Genomic DNA, 19,974 nt, shown 5'->3' on the forward strand with positions numbered 1-19,974 from the left:
GAGTTTATAAAATGTCATATTGACTGACTGTCTATAAATTGCTTGAAAGGAATTCAAGGATTCACAAAAACATTAATCAATTAAAACCGTCTAACTGATTAAATATTTAACAGCACCTTAGGTTTGTTTAGTTCATCCTCATCAATGATGTGAGCTTTGATTTTTTACTTATACATTGTGTTTGATACTACCTCTCTTGCTAGCACCTGGAGGACGACTGAGGCTCCGAAAGCTTGTGTTTTCAAATAACCCTGCTAGACTATAACCTGGCATCGTGTGATTTCTGACCTTGTCCATCCAGTCCAACATCGGCACCTCCACATCTTCACTTTCCAAGAACTAAATATAGAACCTGTTGTCGCAGCGTATCATTTCTATTTGTTGCAACTTGATACTTGTGCCCGAAGTCACTGTATTTCCACACAAGGTGGTGCAAAGTGATGTCCTTTTATTTCATTCCAGATTCAGCTGATAGCAGATTTTCCAATTTCTCGAATCTATATCACTGTATCTTTAGGATGCCTGCACCGTCAAAACTATTATTGAAGCCCTGGAGAAATCCCTAAATTGAGTATTGAACCAAAAAGCACTAAGCTGTTTTCCATAACAAGTATCAATTAAGCGTTTGCTCAACTGCTTTGTCCTCTCTCGATTCCTGGTACATCAGTAGTTGGAGATTATGATGGAAATATTAGAAGCAAAATGGGCTCCCTTTGTCCTGCGAGACTCAGCTTTTCTTTCTATGTTATAGTCTTTTGTGGAGTGGTTTACAAAATATGACAAAGAGTACAAAGATAAAAATCCAGATACTGTTTATAGCAATATTAGTCGCGAGAAAATGCCTCAAAATCCTCACTGCTATCACTTTTACTACATTGTCTTGCCATGCATAGTAAACACATCTCCAAATGCCACACCTAGGTCCACAGGCAAACCTGTCTTAAAATGCTACATGTTTAATAGCTGCAGCCCATTCCAATGGCAAAACTGCCTGACCAAATGATTAGCCCAAGGATCTCAGCATACTTCACAATTAGACTTCGAGATCTTAAAGGCATGGTATAACATTTCAGTCTTGACGGAACAGCTGACATCTGAACCTGCATGAGCTTAGTTAGGAGAGATCCATTTGTAACTTAAATCAAAAGTCAGCAAGCACACGGCAGTAATCTGATGACGGACTTACCATCTGCTTAAACTTCACATACAGTTTGTGTTTTGAATGCCAAAGCTTCTTATTGCCTGATAATCTACTTCCAGCTACTTAGTGCATAATACTCTTCAGGGTTATAATGCCTTAGCTTTGCAACATCCCTTCGCTGATTCAAATGAACACTGAATCAAGAAGAATTGGTGTTGTGGTAAAATCAGACAGGTGAGTCAGAGACTCAGGTTAATGCTTTGGGGATACTGGGTCTATCCCATCACGGCAGCTGGTGGAATATTCTACCAATAAAAATCAGGAATTGAAAGCCACCATTACTGAGACTAGCTGAGTTATAGTTTTTCTGACAGAACTTAATGGCCTCATTATTAAGATTAACAAGCCTTGTAGCTCATCACCTAACTTGCCTGTTCATCTCCCATTCAGTATAGGATTCCTGGCTTCTGATTTATTCTTGTGCCCACAATAATTATACAACTAACAAGTTCTGGCCAATGGTAAGCACCAGGATGTTGATAATGATGGGGGTGGGGGGGGTGCGTGGAATTCAGCGATGATAACACCAGTGAACGTCAAAGGGTGACGATTAGGTTGTTGTTCGTTGGATATGTTCAGTGCGTGGCATATGTGTGGTGTGAATGTTATTTGCTACTTGTCAATCCAAGCCTGGATATTGCTCAGGTCTTAAGTTAAAGTGTGGAGCTGGATGAACACAGCAGGCCAAGCAGCATCTTAGGAGCACAAAAGCTGACATTTCAGGCCTAAACCCTTCATCAGAAAAGCAGGAGGTGGAGAGAGTTCTGAAATAAATAGGGAGAGAGGGGGAGGCCAATCGAAGATGGATAGAGGAGAAGATAGGTTGAGAGGAGACAGACAAGGTAAAAGGGCAGGCTCAGAGCCAGTTAGAGGTGAGTGTAGGAGGGGAGGTAGGGAGCAGATAGGTCAGTCCGGAGGGGACGGACAGGTCAAGGGGGATCGATGAGGTTAGTAGGTAGGAACTGGGGGTGCGGCTTGAGGTGGGAAGAGGGGATAGGTGAGAGGAAGATCAGGTTAGGGAGGCGTGCATGAGCTGGGCTAGTTTTGGGATGCAGTAGTAGTGGGGGGGGAGATTTTGAAGCTTGTGAAATCCACATTGATACCATTGTGCTACAGGATTTCACAAGCTTCAAAATCTCTCCCCTCTACTACTGCATCCCAAAACCAACACAGCTCATCCCCGCCTTGCTAACCTGTTCTTCCTCTCACCTATCCCCTCCTCCCACCTCAAGCCGCACCCCCATTTCCTACCTACTAACACATCCTGCCCCCCCTTGACCTGTCCATCCTCCCCAGACTGACCTAACCCCCGCCTACCTCCCCACCTACACTCACCTCTACTGGCTCCATCCCCGCCTTTTTAACTTGTCTGTGTCCTCTCCATCTATCTTCTTTATCCATCTTCGACCCGCACCCCCCCCCCCCACCTATTTCAGAACCCTCTCCCCCTCCCCCATTTCTGAAGCAGCGTCTAGGCCCGAAACGTCAGCTTTTGTACACCTAAGATGCTGCTTGGCCTGCTGTGTTCATCCAGCTCCACACTTTGTTATCTCAGATTCTCCAGCATCTGCAGTTTCCATTATCTCTATTGCTCAGGTCTAATTGCATTTGGACATGGACTGTTTCAGTACCTGAGGAGCTGCAAGCTTGAACGTTACAAAATCAGTGACCATCTTTGCTTCTGAACTTGTGATGAAGTGAAGTCATTAATGAAGTAGCTAAAGATTGGTGGGCCTCGGGCACTATCGTAAGTGATAGGATAGGATACTCTTGAGTAGCCAGGAAGCCTGGGTTCAAGTTCCACCTGCTCGGGAAGTGTGTAATGACATCACTGGACAAGTTGATTGGGAAAATACCTACCCTGAGGAATTTGGGGACTCGTGGTGAAGTGAGTGTCCCAAATGAACCAGAACGTCTGGGTTGAAGTCTCACCTGTTCCAAAGGTGTATATTAACATGTCTGAACAGGTTGATCCAAAAATATTTATCTGAGGAACTCTACTACAGAACCACTAAACCCATCACTCTCTCCAGTGTCTTGACCAAGATTCAGTCTCCCAAAGATCACAGGGACAAAAAAAAATCTGGGCAATGCGATTGTTGCTTCTGGGAGCTTACTAAATGCAAATTAGCTGCTGTGCTTTCTACATCACAAAAGTCACTATCGAAATGTAGTATTCCATTTGCTATTAAAATGTTTTGGGATGGTTAAGAAAGGCAATTTATAAACAAATTTTTCCTTCATTTCCATGCTGCTTTGGTTCTCCGCTCCCCCAGTCAGATATTATAACTTAGCTGCTTCTTTAGGTGCAGCCTTCCACTCCCCTTTCGATTAAGTCAGTGTTACTCCACTATTTCAATTCTCAGCACCTCACACAAAGGCAAGGTTTTGATGGAAATACTGTAGATTACTATAGTAGTTTCACAATTTGATGTGTCAGAAACCATGAATTTTAATACTTAAAATCATTTTATCTAAAGTTCTACCAAGACAAGAATATTACCGCACGCAAAACATAAATTATGTCCCTGTATTTTCCAAGCATGGGTACCATTAAAGCTATAAAGGCGAACTGACATTTGAGTTCATTCAAAGGTTAATTCCCATGCTGGATTGAGATGAGATGCTAGTTGTTTGCAGAAAGGTTAAACATTATGCCACTAGCATTTTGTAGGAGATCAGTTTTACTTCTGTACAAACAGTCGCAATATCCCTTTTTATTTGCTGCAGTGACCAAAATAGTACACAGCATTTTAAATGTGGCTGCACCAATGATTGAAAAAGAGTTGTAGGTTAGCTCAGTTTTCAATTTAATGGTGATTTTTCAAAACATCCAAACACCTGATTTCCTTTACCATCAAGTATTTTTGAGATAGCTTCAATTTGTTTGATAGGATTCCCAGACTTCTTTCATTTTCATCAAGATACTGGGAGAATGTCACTAGATTTTTTTTTTAAAGAGTAGAGGAGATCTTTTGCATCCAGCTTCGTGACTGCTCCTGAGATGGTTGTTGTTGGGGGAATCAGGCTCCCAGCACCACGCAATAATGATTCAGCTGACAGAAACAGGGTCAGAAGTATTGCATGAGTGGAATAAAGCAAGATGAAATCCATAATGTGACCTTTTTGTGGTGCAGTGGTAATGTCCCTGCTCCTGGACCGAGAGACACAGGTTCAAGGCCCACCTGCTCCAGAGGTGTAAAATAAAATCTCTGAACAGGTTGATTAGAAAAACAGGCTAAATCTTAAAAAAAATGATGAGATCCCCACGATCTCCTGAATGTAGGTTTACTTATAGCCCTGACATTTACTTCCTACAAGTCCTATTGGGTGTGAAAAAGATACTGTACAGCATGAGGTAGTAACTGCACAAACAAAAATACAACTGCCAGAAAAACAGAAGGGCACAAATTTATAATTTCTCATTAATCACAGATTAATGTCTCATCCAAAAAGATTTTCATTTCATCCAACCTGTGCTAAACTTGATCAGACACTATGTGGACTTGGAACAAAAAATAGAGGATGAACAAAATGTTTAACCACTTCAGCACCTTCACCTGACCCAACGTCATCTAATAAGATCACCACAGGGATGTTACAAGTGAGAATCAACTGTCAGTTATTGCAACAGCCTTCCTGTTTCTAAAAATCTCAAATGGTGACAAGGGACCTTTTACATCCACTCAAATAAGGCAGGTGGGCCCTCAACTAATGCCTCTCTGAATAACACAGCTTTACTTCTAACCCTGGGCCCAGCTGGAATGCTGCGGGGCCACATGTTTTATAGTGTCTCTCTCGAAAATGAAACTTACCCTTCACCCTGACCAGAATGAGTTGTGCATTCTATTTTTCACACCAAAGGAAAACAAACAGAAAGGTAGTTTAACAGCATAGTGAGAGACCATTCAGCCCAATGGTATTATGCCAATGCAAATACTCCAAAAAAAAGCCTTTTGAATCCTCTTTCGCTTCACCCCATTATAGCACATACTTCAACTTTTCTCCCTCACGTAACTTAGACAGTTTCCCATGTTGCAGCCTCATGACTGGTGTTTATTTAACAGCAAAATGCCTGGGAAGTAGTACAAATGTAGTTTCTCAGGAGTGTATTTAGACAGTCTGTGACATCAAGCATCGAAGTTCAAGCTTCTCACAACCACTGTCCAAATTTAAAGAAGTCAGCCTTGTTGCAACCCTGGAGAATCCTTTAACATGCACAAAGTAGTTGGCAAATAACTGCTGTTTGATTTGAAAATCAGTCTTTTCGTTGCCGTCCTTTAGCTGATATGGGGAAGTAGGTTGAGTGAGCAATGTGTTGTGCAACATAACTACATGAGCTCAACTTGGCTATAACCACTACAAAGTTGAAATTGCAGTGAATGCAGCAATACTACAAACAGGCAGATCATGGCAACTGTGTACATAAAACATGCTCCTAGAAAAATAGTAGATGGTGGGAAATGGTGGGGTGGTCCAGGGTTGTGGGGAACAGCAAAAGTGATCAAGACATAACCTGAGTAAGGAGAGTATTTGTGAATTTATAATTTCACATTATTCTAGCTCATGCCATGCAGAACATCTTTTGCACACCAATAGGAATTATAGGGGAAAAAAAAGAGTTAGTACTACAAATAAACCTGCTTTCAGAAGATCCCAAAGATCCTATCTTGTTTTCCTCCACTCGTGCAATACATCTAGTCCTGATTTTGTCCCAGCTTAATCAATATGGACAGTGGTTCCATGCCAGGGAGCCTGGTTCCCGAACCACAAGTTGGAGACACCCCCCGCTTCAGGGGCATTGAGACACCTTGAAGCTGAAATTTTCTTGAATTCACCTTTCCTCAGAGAACAAGCACTTTGACTCCACATACACCTAGAGAAAGCTCACAGCTCAGTATCAGGAGCATACATCCAACACAATCCCTTTGTTGAAGTGTAGTGAACTATCCTCCTGGGGAACTAGCCAAGAATCAACACTTCAAAACTTACTTCTCAGTGATCCTGCTCACAACTTCGGTCCTCACTTCACTATAAGTTTCATCCCATTGCCCATCATGCCTCTTTTTATCCAGTTCTGTCCCAAGTATTTTCCAATTTCCAATCCAATTCTAGTCTCTGGTAGGTGTCCAGTCTGTTGTTCTTTCTCTCCATTATTCCCCTTACTCAAGTTCTGCCTTGATCGCTTTTTCTGTTCCCTACATCCCCAGACAGCCCAATTTTCCAACCAGGTCCAGGTTCTCTGCACCAATTCACCTCCTCCTCAAAACTTTCACCTCAATCCCCCTCCTCTGCCCCAACTTTTCTCCCATTCCCTCTCACTTCCTCCACATTTCCTCCCTCTCCTCAACATGCCCAGCTTACCGCCTCCCCTCTCATTCTAAGCCCCCATTCGTCCCTCACTTTCCCCCACCACCACACCCCTGACCACTTCTCCCTCATCACCAATCCTGCTCACCCCTTACCCCCACTCACCCCCGATGCCTCTAGGCCCACTCACTTCTCGCAAACCGCCTCCGACTCCTCCCCCAACTCACTTCTCGCAACCCTTCTCCGACTTCATGGCTTCCCCACTCGGCATGCACCCTCTAACATCTCAGCCACCCCTGCCTACTTCTTGGGCCCCCATTGACCACCTGCCTACGCCTTGACGCCCCACCCTTGACTTCCGGCATACACCATGCCCGCCCCCAAACCTTGATCTCCTGCCTATGCCCCGCCCCCAAACTTGACCACACACCTACGTCTCGGGTCCCCCGCCGCCCCGCAGCCACTTTTTGACTCACCTCCCCAGCAACTCCACGGCAAACACACTCCCACCTAAACCTGCTCCCCTCTCCCCACCACCACACCACTCCCCTCTTCCGCCCCCCCCGCCACACCGCTCCCCTCTTCCGCCCCCTCGCCACACCGCTCCCCTCTTCCGCCCACCCCCGCCACAGCGCTCCCCTCTTCCGCACCCCCCGCCACACCGCTCCCTTCTTCCGCCGCACCTCTCCCGCCCCCCGCCACACCGCTCCCCTCTCCCGCCCCCCGCCACACCGCTCCCATCTCCCGCCCCCCGCCACACCGCTCCCCTCTTCCGCCGCCCCGCTCCCGCCCCCCCGCCACACCGCGCCCCGCTCCCGCCCCCCGCCACACCGCGCCCCGCTCCCGCCCCCCGCCACACCGCGCACCTCTCCCGCCCCCCGCCACACCGCTCCCCTCGCCCGCCCCCCCGCCACACCGCTCCCCTCGCCCGCCCCCCCGCCACACCGCTCCCCTCGCCCGCCCCCCCGCCACACCGCCCCCCTCGCCCGCCCCCCCGCCACACCGCCCCCCTCGCCCGCCCCCCCCGCCACACCGCTCCCCTCTTCCGCCCCCCCGCCACACCGCTCCCCTCTTCCGCCCCCCCCGCCACACCGCTCCCCTCTTCCGCCCCCCCGCCACACCGCTCCCCTCTTACGCCCCCCCCGCCACACCGCTCCCCTCTTCCGCCCCCCCCGCCACACCGCTCCCCTCTTCCGCCCCCCCGCCACACCGCTCCCCTCTTCCGCCGCACCTCTCCCGCCCCCCGCCACACAGCGCACCTCTCCCGCCCCACCGCTCCCCTCGCCCGCCCCCCGCCACACAGCTCCCCTCGCCACACCGCTCCCCTCGCCCGCCCCCGCCACACAGCTCCCCTCGCCACACCGCTCCCCTCGCCCGCCCCCCGCCACACAGCTCCCCTCGCCACACCGCTCCCCTCGCCCGCCCCCCGCCACACAGCTCCCCTCGCCACACCGCTCCCCTCGCCCGCCCCCCGCCACACAGCTCCCCTCGCCCGCCCCCCGCCTCACCGCTCCCCTCGCCCGCCCCCCGCCTCACCGCTCCCCTCGCCCGCCCCCCCCGCCACACCGCTCCCCTCGCCCGCCCCCCCGCCACACCGCTCCCCTCGCCCGCCCCCCCGCCACACCGCTCCCCTCGCCCGCCCCCCCGCCACACCGCTCCCCTCGCCCGCCCCCCCGCCACACCGCTCCCCTCTTCCGCCGCACCTCTCCCGCCCCCCGCCACACAGCGCACCTCTCCCGCCCCACCGCTCCCCTCGCCCGCCCCCCGCCACACAGCTCCCCTCGCCACACCGCTCCCCTCGCCCGCCCCCCGCCACACAGCTCCCCTCGCCCGCCCCCCGCCTCACCGCTCCCCTCGCCCGCCCCCCCGCCACATCGCTCCCCTCGCCCGCCCCCCCGCCACACCGCTCCCCTCGCCCGCCCCCCCGCCACACCGCTCCCCTCGCCCGCCCCCCCCGCCACACCGCTCCCCTCGCCCGCCCCCCCCGCCACACCGCTCCCCTCGCCCGCCCCCCCCGCCACACCGCTCCCCTCGCCCGCCCCCCCGCCACACCGCTCCCCCGCCACACCGCTCCCCTCGCCCGCCCCCCCGCCACACCGCTCCCCTCGCCCGCCCCCCCGCCACACCGCTCCCCTCGCCCGCCCCCCCGCCACACCGCTCCCCTCGCCCGCCCCCCCCGCCACACCGCTCCCCTCGCCCGCCCCCCCGCCACACCGCTCCCCTCGCCCGCCCCCCCGCCACACCGCTCCCCTCTTCCGTCCCCCCGCCACACCGCTCCCCTCTTCCGCCCCCCCCGCCACACCGCTCCCCTCTGCCGCCCCCCCGCCACACCGCTCCCCTCTCCCGCCCCCCGCCACACCGCTCCCCTCTTCCGCCGCCCCACTCCAGCCCCCTGCCACACCGCTCCCCTCTTCCGCCGCCCCACTCCCGCCCCCCGCCACACCGCTCCCCTCTCCCGCCCCCCGCCACACCGCTCCCCTCTCCCGCCCCCCGCCACACCGCTCCCCTCTCCCGCCCCCCGCCACACCGCTCCCCTCTCCCGCCCCCCGCCACACCGCTCCCCTCTCCCGCCCCCCGCCACACCGCTCCCCTCTTCCGCCGCCCCACTCCCGCCCCCCGCCACACCGCTCCCCTCTGCCGCCGCCCCACTCCCGCCCCCCGCCACACCGCGCACCTCTCCCGCCCCCCGCCACACCGCGCATCTCTCCCGCCCCCCGCCACACCGCGCATCTCTCCCGCCCCCCGCCACACCGCGCATCTCTCCCGCCCCCCGCCACACCGCTCCCCTCGCCCGCCCCCCCCGCCACACCGCTCCCCTCGCCCGCCCCCCCCGCCACACCGCTCCCCTCGCCCGCCCCCCGCCACACCGCTCCCCTCGCCCGCCCCCCGCCACACCGCTCCCCTCTTCCGCCCCCCCGCCACACCGCTCCCCTCTTCCGTCCCCCCGCCACACCGCTCCCCTCTTCCGCCCCCCCCGCCACACCGCTCCCCTCTGCCGCCCCCCCGCCACACCGCTCCCCTCTCCCGCCCCCCGCCACACCGCTCCCCTCTTCCGCCGCCCCACTCCAGCCCCCCGCCACACCGCTCCCCTCTTCCGCCGCCCCACTCCCGCCCCCCGCCACACCGCTCCCCTCTTCCGCCGCCCCACTCCCGCCCCCCGCCACACCGCTCCCCTCTCCCGCCCCCCGCCACACCGCTCCCCTCTTCCGCCCCCCGCCACACCGCTCCCCTCTTCCGCCGCCCCACTCCCGCCCCCCGCCACACCGCTCCCCTCTTCCGCCGCCCCACTCCCGCCCCCCGCCACACCGCGCACCTCTCACGCCCCCCGCCACACCGCGCATCTCTCCCGCCCCCCGCCACACCGCGCATCTCTCCCGCCCCCCGCCACACCGCTCCCCTCGCCCGCCCCCCCCCGCCACACCGCTCCCCTCTTCCGCCCCCCCCGCCACACCGCTCCCCTCTTGCGCCCCCCCGCCACACCGCTCCCCTCTTCCGCCCCCCCGCCACACCGCTCCCCTCTTCCGCCCCCCCCGCCACACCGCTCCCCTCTTCCGCCCCCCCGCCACACCGCTCCCTTCTTCCGCCGCCCCTCTCCCGCCCCCCGCCACACCGCGCACCTCTCCCGCCCCCCGCCACACCGCGCACCTCTCCCGCCCCCCGCCACACCGCGCACCTCTCCCGCCCCACCGCTCCCCTCGCCCGCCCCCCGCCACACCGCTCCCCTCGCCCGCCCCCCCCGCCACACCGCTCCCCTCGTCCGCCCCCCCCGCCACACCGCTCCCCTCGCCCGCCTCCCCCGCCACACCGCTCCCCTCGCCCGCCCCCCCCGCCACACCGCTCCCCTCGCCCGCCCCCCCCGCCACACCGCTCCCCTCGCCCGCCCCCCCCGCCACACCGCTCCCCTCTTCCGCCGCCCCTCTCCCGCCCCCCGCCACACCGCTCCCCTCTCCCGCCCCCCGCCACACCGCTCCCCTCTCCCGCCCCCCGCCACACCGCTCCCCTCTCCCGCCCCCCGCCACACCGCTCCCCTCTCCCGCCCCCCGCCACACCGCTCCCCTCTTCCACCGCCCCACCTCTCCCGCCCCCCGCCACACCGCTCCCCTCGCCCGCCCCCCCCGCCACACCGCTCCCCTCTTACGCCCCCCGCCACACCGCTCCCCTCTTCCGCCGCCCCTCTCCCGCCCCCCGCCACACCGCGCACCTCTCCCGCCCCCCGCCACACCGCGCACCTCTCCCGCCCCACCGCTCCCCTCGCCCGCCCCCCGCCACACCGCTCCCCTCGCCCGTCCCCCGCCACACCGCTCCCCTCGCCCGCCCCCCGCCCCCCTCGCCCGCCCCCCGCCACACCGCTCCCCTCGCCCGCCCCCCGCCACACCGCTCCCCTCGCCCGCCCCCCGCCCCCCCGCTCCCCTCGCCCGCCCCCCCGCTCCCCTTTTCCGCCACACCGCTCCCCTCTTCCGCCCCCCCCGCCAAACCGCTCCCCTCTTCCGCCCCCCCCGCCACACCGCTCCCCTCTTCCGCCCCCCCGCCACACCGCTCCCCTCTTCCGCACCCCCCGCCACACCGCTCCCCTCTTCCGCCCCCCCGCCACACCGCTCCCCTCTTCCGCCCCCCCGCCACACCGCTCCCCTCTTCCGCCCCCCCGCCACACCGCTCCCCTCTTCCGCCCCCCCGCCTCTCCCGCCCCCCGCCACACTGCGCACCTCTCCCGCCCCCCGCCACACCGCTCCCCTCTCCCGCCCCCCGCCACACCGCTCCCCTCTTCCGCCGCCCCTCTCCCGCCCCCCGCCACACCGCGCACCTCTCCCGCCCCCCGCCACACCGCTCCCCTCGCCCGCCCCCCGCCACACCGCTCCCCTCGCCCGCCCCCCCCGCCACACCGCTCCCCTCTTCCGCCCCCCCCGCCACACCGCGCCCCTCTTCCGCCCCCCCCCCGCCACACCGCTCCCCTCTTCCGCCCCCCCCCGCCACACCGCTCCCCTCTTCCGCCCCCCCCCCGCCACACCGCTCCCCTCTTCCGCCCCCCCCGCCACACCGCTCCCCTCTTCCGCACCCCCCGCCACACCGCTCCCCTCTTCCGCCCCCCCCGCCACACCGCTCCCCTCGCCCGCCCCCCCCGCCACACCGCTCCCCTCTTCCGCCCCCCCGCCACACCGCTCCCCTCTTCCGCCCCCCCGCCACACCGCTCACCTCATCCGCCCCCCCCCCGCCACACCGCTCCCCTCTTCCGCCCCCCCGCCACACCGCTCCCCACTTCCGCCCCCCCGCCACACCGCTCCCCTCTTCCGCCCCCCCCGCCACACCGCTCCCCTCTTCCGCCCCCCCCGCCACACCGCTCCCCTCTTCCGCCCCCCCCGCCACACCGCTCCCCTCTTCCGCCCCCCCCGCCACACCGCTCCCCTCTTCCGCCCCCCCCGCCACACCGCTCCCCTCTTCCGCCCCCCGCCACACCGCTCCCCTCTTCCGCCCCCCCCCGCCACACCGCTCCCCTCTTCCGCCCCCCCCCGCCACACCGCTCCCCTCTTCCGCCCCCCCGCCACACCGCTCCCCTCTTCCGCCCCCCCCGCCACACCGCTCCCCGCCACACCGCTCCCCTCTTCCGCCCCCCCCGCCACACCGCTCCCCGCCACACCGCTCCCCTCTTCCGCCCCCCCCGCCACACCGCTCCCCTCTTCCGCCCCCCCCGCCACACCGCTCACCTCTTCCGCCCCCCCCGCCACACCGCTCCCCTCTTCCGCCCCCCCGCCACACCGCTCCCCTCGCCCGCCCCCCCGCCACACCGCTCCCCTCGCCCGCCCCCCCGCCACACCGCTCCCCTCTTCCGCCCCCCCGCCACACCGCTCCCCTCTTCCGCCCCCCCGCCACACCGCTCCCCTCTTCCGCCCCCCCGCCACACCGCTCCCCTCGCCCGCCCCCCGCCACACCGCTCCCCTCGCCCGCCCCCCGCCACACCGCTCCCCTCGCCCGCACCCCGCCACACCGCTCCCCTCGCCCGCACCCCGCCACACCGCTCCCCTCGCCCGCCCCCCGCTCCCCTCGCCCGCCCCCCTGCCATACCGCTCGCCTCGCGCGCCCCCCCCAACCACTCCGCTCCCCTCGCGCGCCCCCCCAAACCACACCGCTCCCCTCTTCCCCCCCACCCAACCACACCGCTCCTCTCTTCTCCCCCCCCACCACAGCGCTCCCCTCGCGCCCCCAGACCCCGCTACTCGCCCCCCCTCGCCTGCTCCCCTCACGCCCTCCACGCTCCTCCCCCCCTCGCCTGCTCCCCTCACGCCCTCCACCCCTCGCCTGCTCCCTTCACGCCCTCCACGCTCCTCCCCCCCTCGCCTGCTCCCTTCACGCCGTCCACGCTCCTCCCCCCCTCGCCTGCTCCCCTCATGCCCTCCACGCTCCTCCCCCCCCTCGCCTGCTCTCCTCACGCCCTCCACGCTCCTGCCCGCCTCGTCTGCTCCCCTCACGCCCTCCAGGCTCCTCCCCCCTCACGCCCTCCCCACCCGCCTTCTTCCCCCCCACGCCCGCCTACTCCTCCCCTCCCCCCCGCCAAATCCCCCCCACCAACTACCCCCCCCACCCGCCTACTAACCCCCCCACCCGCCTACCCACCCTCCCCCCCCCCCACCCACCTACCCACCCCCCCCCCCACCCACCTACGTACCGCCTCTTCCCCACGCCAACCTACTACTCTCCCTCCCCACCCCCACACCCACTTACTCCCCACACCCCCTCTCCCCCTACCCGCCTTCTCCCCCCCCCACCCCCCTCCCCCCCGACCCGCCTACTCCTCTCCCCCCCCCCACACACCCCCACTAGCCTATTCCTCTCCCCCCCCCACACACCCCCACTAGCCTATTCCTCTCCCCCCCCACCCCGCCTACTCCCCTCCCCCCCCACCCACCTCCTCCTCTCCCTCCCTACCCCTCCCCACCCCCCCCACTCCCCTCCCTCCCTACCCCTCCCCACCCCTCTCCCTCCCCACCCCTCTCCCTCCCCACCCCCCCACTCCTCTCCCTCCCCACCCCCCCACTCCTCTCCCTCCCCACCCCCCCACTCCTCTCCCTCCCCACCCCTCTCCCTCCCCACCCCCCCACTCCTCTCCCTCCCCACCCCCCCACTCCTCTCCCTCCCCACCCCCCCACTCCTCTCCCTCCCCACCCCTCTCCCTCCCCACCCCTCTCCCTCCCCACCCCTCTCCCTCCCCACTCCTCTCCCTCCCCACTCCTCTCCCTCCCCACTCCTCTCCCTCCCCACTCCCTCCCCACCCCCCCACCCCTCTCCCTCCTCTCCCTCGCCACCCCTCTCCCTCCCCACCCCCCCACCCCTCTCCCTCCTCTCCCTCGCCACCCCTCTCCCTCCCCACCCCCCACCCCTCTCCCTCCTCTCCCTCGCCACCCCTCTCCCTCCCCACCCCCCCACCCCTCTCCCTCCCCACCCCCCCACTCCCTCCCCACCCCCCCACCCCTCTCCCTCCCCACCCCCCCACTCCCTCCCCACCCCCCCACTCCTCTCCCTCCCCACCCCCCCACTCCCTCCCCACCCCCCCACTCCTCTCCCTCGCCACCCCTCTCCCTCCCCACCCCCCCACTCCTCTCCCTCGCCACCCCTCTCCCTCCCCACCCCCCCACTCCTCTCCCTCGCCACCCCTCTCCCTCCCCACCCCCCCACTCCTCTCCCTCGCCACCCCTCTCCCTCCCCACCCCCCCACTCCTCTCCCTCGCCACCCCTCTCCCTCCCCACCCCCCCACTCCTCTCCCTCGCCACCCCTCTCCCTCCCCACCCCCCCACTCCTCTCCCTCGCCACCCCTCTCCCTCCCCACCCCCCCACTCCTCTCCCTCCCCACCCCCCCACTCCTCTCCCTCCCCACTCCTCTCCCTCGCCACCCCTCTCCCTCCCCACCCCCCCACCCCTCTCCCTCCCCACCCCCCCACTCCTCTCCCTCCCCACCCCCCCACCCCTCTCCCTCCCCACCCCCCCACCCCTCTCCCTCCCCACCCCCCCACCCCTCTCCCTCCCCACCCCCCCACTCCTCTCCCTCCCCACCCCCCCACTCCTCTCCCTCCCCACCCCCCCACTCCTCTCCCTCCCTGCACCCACCCCCCACTCCTCTCCCTCCCTGCACCCACCCCACCCCTCTCCCTCCCTGCACCCCCCACCCCTCTCCCTCCCTGCACCCCCCATCCCTCTCCCTCCCTGCACCCACCCCCCACCCCTCTCCCTCCCTGCACCCACCCCCCACCCCTCTCCCTCCCTGCACCCACCCCCCACCCAAACCCCTTCCCTGTGCCCAGGGCCTGGTCGCACTGTACGTTACAAAGCAGCGACAACAGCCTTTGTTGCTTACTGACCTGGCCTTTGAGATCCTGCATCCTCATGGGAGTGTAGGAGGGGTGTGAGGAGAGGCAGCGGGGTGAGGTGGGGCTGCCGCGCCAGGGCCGGACTGTCCCCGGGTCCCAGGCCGTTCTGGGGGTAAAGGCAGCCACTCAGCCAGGAGCGGAGAAGCGCAACACGCACGCGCACTGACCGCCAGGCAGCACGCATGTGCAGTGGCATTTTTCCTCCCTGGGCGCGATGCTTGGACCGGGCCTGCGCATAACCGGACCCGGCCGGGTACCGGTACGCATGCGTATTACCAGTGTCTAGGAGGAAAATGGGCAAGTCGCTTTGGTTGTTCTACAGCAGAGTTCAGAATGGGAAGCTTGTGGCATTGATTACTGCAGCAAGCTGTAAAGGCCAAAACACTGAATGTTTTCAAGAAGGAGTTATAAATAGTTCTTAGGGTTAAAAGAATCCAATGGTGTGGTGATAAAATGGGAACAGCGTCCTGAGTTGAAAGGTAAACCATTCATCATATTGAATGGTGGACAAGGCTCAAAGGGCTGAATGGCCTGTTCCTACTCGCTATGTTTCTATGTACCAGTGCGTTATATCCTCTTGGCTACATGTGTAGGCAGTCCTAGAGCTTACCTTGGAGCAGCTGAGCACTAGTACAGAGAGCAGACTGGGGGCTTGAAGCAGAGCGAGGACTGGGGTCTGGCGCCAGCGGACACAGCACATGCGGAGGCCCTGTGCTGAGTGCAACAAAAAGTAAAAGAACCTGCGGATGCTGTTAATCAGGCACCTCTCCGTCTCCATTTCTGGTAACCGCCTCAACACTGATGTCTATTTCAAACCCACCGACTCCCACAGCTACCTGGACTATACCTCCTCTCACCCACCCTCCTGCAAGAATGTGATCTCCTCCTCCCAATTCATTCACCTCCGTCGCATCTTGTCCCAAGATGGGGTGTTCCACTCCCGGACATCAGAGATGTCCTCCTATTTTAAGGACCGCAATATGCCCCCTCCAGTGATCGAAAATGCCCTCAAATGCTTCTCTTGCATTTCCCGCACTTCTTCCCTCATGCCCCCAACAAAAATAAGACAGAATCCCTCTGATCCTCACGTACTACCCCACTAGCCGCCGCATCCAGTTATCATCCTCCACTACTTCCGCTACCTACAATATAACCCTATGACCAAAGATATATTTACACCTGCCCCTACACCTCTATCCAAGGCCCAAAACCAACTTTGCATATCCGACAAGGGTTCACCTGTATGTTCTTCAACCTGGTCTACGGTATACATTACTCCCGATGTGGCTTCTTCCACATCAGTGAGACCAAGCGCAGACTCGGTGACCGATTCACGGAGCATCTGTGCTCGGTACACAATAATCAACAACGCCTTCCGATCGCTAACCATTTTAACACCCCCTCCCACTCCCATCCTAGGCCTCCCCCAGTGCTATAATGACACCACCCAGAAACTGGAGGAGCAACATCTCATATTCCACCTCAGGAACTGACAACCTGAACGTGGATTTTACCAGTTTTAAAATCTCCCCACCACCCCCACCCCGGCCTCATCCCATATCCAGCGCTCCGTCTCATCCCCACCTCCTTGACCTAACACAACGTGTCCATCTTCTCTCCCACCTATCTGCCCCACACTTCCCACTGACCAAGCCCCACTACCGCCAACTGCATCCACCTATCAGCCTCCCAGCTACCTTCCCCCAGCCCCACCTCTCCTCCCTTTATTTATTTCCTAGCTCCCTTCCCACTCCCAATCATAGATTGATTGATTGATCCTACAGTGCGGAAACAGGCCATTTGGCCCAACAAGTCCACACCAACTCTTGGAACATCCCACCCAGTCCCATCCCTCTATAACCCACCTAATCTACACATCCCTGAACACTTGGGGCAATTTAGCATGGCCAATCCAACCAGCCTGCACAGCTTTGGACTGTGGGAGGAAACCAGAGCACCCGGAGGAAACCCACGCAGACACGGGGAGAATGTGCAAACACCACACAGACAGTCGCCCAGAAGGTGGAATCAAACGCGGGTCCCTGGTACTGTGAGGCTGCAGCGCTAACCACTGAACCACAAGGCCACCCAAATGATCGACTTTCCTGCTCCTCAGATGCTGTCTAGCCTGCTGTGTTCCTCCAGCTCCACATTATGTTGACTTTGACTCCAGCATCTGCAGTTCTTGTTATCACAGGAGAAGCCCTTTAGCCCATTAAGTCTGTTGCCAAAGCTACACTAAATCTAGGCCTTTAAAAGATGCCAATTGACACCAGTCTTTTAGTGCATATTGCTTGGTGGCGAGTTGTTCTGGGATAGATGGACGATATGATGGAGATGGAATTTGGCCAGATGGATACAATAGCTGTGAGGGAGTGGTTATTGAGACTAGTACGGTGAGAAATCTCTCTAGGCCATGCAGTGAAAAATTCTCCAAAAAACTCAACACAGCTCACACTCAGATAACAAAGTGTGGAGCTGGATGAACACAGCAGGCCAAGCAGCATTTTAGGAGCAGAAAACCTGATGATTCGGGCCTGGACCCTTCATCATGTTTTTCTGATTGATGATCTAGGCCTGAAACGTCAGTTTTTCTGCTCATAAGATGCTGTTTGGCCTGTTGTGTTCATCCAGCTCTATACTTTGTTATCTTGGATTCTCCAGCATCTGCAGTTCCCATTTTCTCTGAGACAACTCACACTCAGCCAGATTGAGCCTTATGTTTCAGTGAATGACAACCGCATTAACTACTTTTATGTTTTAAAAACGGTGTCAGATTTCATTTGGGAGACTGACTGATTAACTTGGGCCTTCAGTTGGAATCATAACAGGTGGTTTCAAGTTTTGTGACCTTACCTGACCACACTTGACCTCCAAGGCCACTAGATATCCTAATGGTCAGTTTTCTCCAACATAACACCCCAGTCCAGGTCGTCCATTTGGCTATTAGGGTCATAAAGATGTACAGCATGGAAACAGACCCTTTGGTCCAACTTGTCCATGCCAATCAGATTTCTTAAATAAATCTAGTCCCACTTGCATGCATTTGCCCATATCCCTCTCCACCCTTTCCATTCATGTCCCCATTCAGATGCCTTTTAAATGTTGTAATTGTACCAGCTTCCACCACACCCTCTGGCAACTCATTCTATAACAGTCAGCTGTACAGATTCACTGCTGGGTCAAACAGCAGTGCAGGTTTATTTCTCCATTTCATTCACTTCACATGTGATAACTGTCTTTGTCCTCCTTTCTAAAGCACTGTTGTTTTGATCTTTTCTCGCCACCCCCAGCACCTGCCACAGTTCCAAAACAATGCAACAGCTTATAACACAGTGATTACTGCTCCTAGGATTCGAGGAAATCAGTTCCAACACTGAAAATATCTCAAAAAAGGAGCAGATCTTACAACCACAATTTTTCCCGTCCTCAATCTTGGATTACCGAGAATCCTTCCTTTTCCCACAAGAGAGGTCATTGCATTTGCAAGGCTGTTCAATGTAGAGAGTCATCCATGAGACACTTAATAAGGAGATATAACAAAATCTAAAACTCAATCTGTGTAGCAACACAAATATATAATGGTGAGACATAAAAGCTAAATGGGTCAACTTTGATAAACTGTCTTCTCTTGTCCTTGACATTTTTCTTGACCTTGAATTTCTAATGTTCTTGCCAAGCATCTTGGTTTAAATCAGCTGTCAGGTTGCCACTCATCTCTGTGTCATTTACTCTAGCAAGAAGTTCTATTTACAGCAGAACAGTTGTTTGTGGGGATAGGAGTGATCTTCCCAAGGGAAGAATATGTCTGCTCATTTCTTCACACTGTACTGTCCTACACTGTCATCCTCACTTTCTTCCAAAAGTACCCCATTTTCAATTGTAATTATGTATGGAGCAATCCAACTAGAGGAAAAGGATACACGGTATTTTCCCATTGACTTCCTTGTGTGCTTACTGGATACACAAGCCCTCTTCATGGAGGATGGTCTACATGTCAATAGTTGTTATCCCTCAATGCTCTCAGCCTTCTGCCATCACCACTGGAAATTCCCTGGTTACACCAATTGCCATGCTTCGTGACACCAAACCTTGGATCTATCCCGAAACCTTTGGGAAACTTACAAGAGTGGAACATGTTCCTTGTATCAAATGCCCTTGCTAAGTAATTGAGCTGAAACTTTAGGTCCTTTTACCACATTTTGTACTTCTACCCAATGGCATGCTGAGCGCACAACCTGAAACTACACAGAGGGCTTGTTAGCAGCACCTTTTCCTATAAACATCACATTGCAGATAACACTGCTGGCGTCACTTATGGGAGTTGGATGAGTTTTATCTCTCCACTCAGCAAATGCATCCATCTGGTGGCAGGACAAAATTAACAACTGCAAGAAAAAATACACCAAAAATACACCAGTCAAGTCTAGCAGATGGCAATGCAACAATCATGTCCAAAATGTGGTCAGTAAAGTGAGCTGAAGTAGGAGAAACAGAAACAATGGACAGGAAAAGTTTGTTGAGGATATTCAAGGGTACAACCATAAGCTCTGTATTATGAGCTTTAGTGTAAAAGAACAGCTGTCTGAAGAACATGCTCAGTGTTTTTCTATTATATACTGAAACTCTATAGGGCTCAATGTGTAGTTCAAATCCCTTCATTGGAAAAACTTAAGGCAGAAATCTCAGATATTTGCTCTTTGTTGGTTGAAGAAGAGAAGGCAACAAGAGTGGCATCATATTTCAGTCAATCTCACATTGCCTGACTTCCAATTCCTTATGTCATGAGATACATTGTTTTGTGGGGACAAGAATAATGTTCCATAAACTGAGAGACTTGGTTATCATTGAATATTCTGTGTAGGCAACATTGTGCATGCACACAATCTTCCCACAAAGATCTATGGTCAACTAATTTACTTCAATAATATTGTTTAAGGGATAAATTCCCCAGGATGGTAGGGCACAGTTGTAGCAACTAAGCATTCCTTAAATAATTCTGTGCTCAAATCTCTACCCTGGGACTTCAACCCACAATCTTCTGCCACAGATTCTTAAAATAAAAGCTGTATTTATCCTGAAGTCAAGCACACAATGTCTAGACAAAA

At 58.3% G+C, this 19,974-nt stretch overlaps 1 protein-coding gene across 5 annotated transcripts in view; it reads right to left on the reverse strand.

The window, feature by feature from the left end:
* The window catches only part of tmem94 (transmembrane protein 94), a 127,900-nt gene extending 112,865 nt beyond the window's left edge, over nucleotides 1-15,035 (reverse strand). For all 5 annotated transcript variants that reach the window (XM_048554903.2, XM_059653825.1, XM_048554902.2 and 2 more), the window contains exon 1: nucleotides 14,858-15,035. In XM_048554903.2, the coding sequence (XP_048410860.2) occupies nucleotides 14,858-14,884 (27 nt within the window). In that variant the 5' untranslated portion in view covers nucleotides 14,885-15,035. The remainder of the gene's footprint in view (nucleotides 1-14,857) is intronic.
* Between the last annotated feature and the right edge of the window lie 4,939 nt (nucleotides 15,036-19,974).

Source organism: Stegostoma tigrinum, chromosome 22 (genome assembly GCF_030684315.1).
Source record: "Stegostoma tigrinum isolate sSteTig4 chromosome 22, sSteTig4.hap1, whole genome shotgun sequence".
NCBI classification, from domain to species: Eukaryota; Metazoa; Chordata; class Chondrichthyes; order Orectolobiformes; family Stegostomatidae; genus Stegostoma; species Stegostoma tigrinum.